This window comes from Eimeria tenella, genomic scaffold (assembly GCF_000499545.2).
Source record: "Eimeria tenella Houghton genomic scaffold, Eth_scaff4095, whole genome shotgun sequence".
Lineage (NCBI taxonomy): Eukaryota > Apicomplexa > Conoidasida > Eucoccidiorida > Eimeriidae > Eimeria > Eimeria tenella.
This window is the reverse complement of record NW_013543344.1, coordinates 1-340: the sequence shown is the minus strand read 5'-3', so window position 1 is coordinate 340 and position 340 is coordinate 1. Positions and strand designations below refer to the sequence as shown.

General features: G+C 58.2%; 1 protein-coding gene across 1 annotated transcript in view; it reads right to left on the bottom strand.

The window, feature by feature from the left end:
* Positions 1 to 283, bottom strand: part of ETH_00036375 (Eukaryotic initiation factor 3 family member protein, related) — a gene marked incomplete at both ends in the record, with an annotated part of 3068 nt that extends 2785 nt beyond the window's left edge. The window contains 2 exons of the mRNA XM_013376843.1: positions 44 to 127; positions 150 to 283. Of these exons, the coding sequence (XP_013232297.1) occupies positions 44 to 127; positions 150 to 283 (218 nt within the window). The remainder of the gene's footprint in view (positions 1 to 43; positions 128 to 149) is intronic.
* Positions 284 to 340: the final 57 nt, after the last annotated feature.

Genomic DNA, 340 nt, shown 5'->3' with positions numbered 1-340 from the left:
GCAGCAGCAACAGCAGCAGCAGCAGCAGCAGCAGCAGCATTACATGATCTTGCTGGGGTTTGTGTCGAAGTAAAAATGGCAGAGCTCCGTCAGTGACGCCTCCAGCACAGTGTACTGCTTTATGTACCTGGCCACAGGCAAATGCACACAACTTGCTGCTGCTGCTGCTGCCGCTGCTGCTGTTGCTGCTGCTGTTGTTTACGCTGCTGCTAGGGGCGACGGGTTGCTTGCTCAGCTGCTGCTCCGAAGTGGCTGTTGTTACTGGCGCTGGCAGCTTCTGCATCTGGCGCCGCTGCTGCTACTGCTACTGCTGCTGCTGCTACTGCTGCTGCGGCTGCTG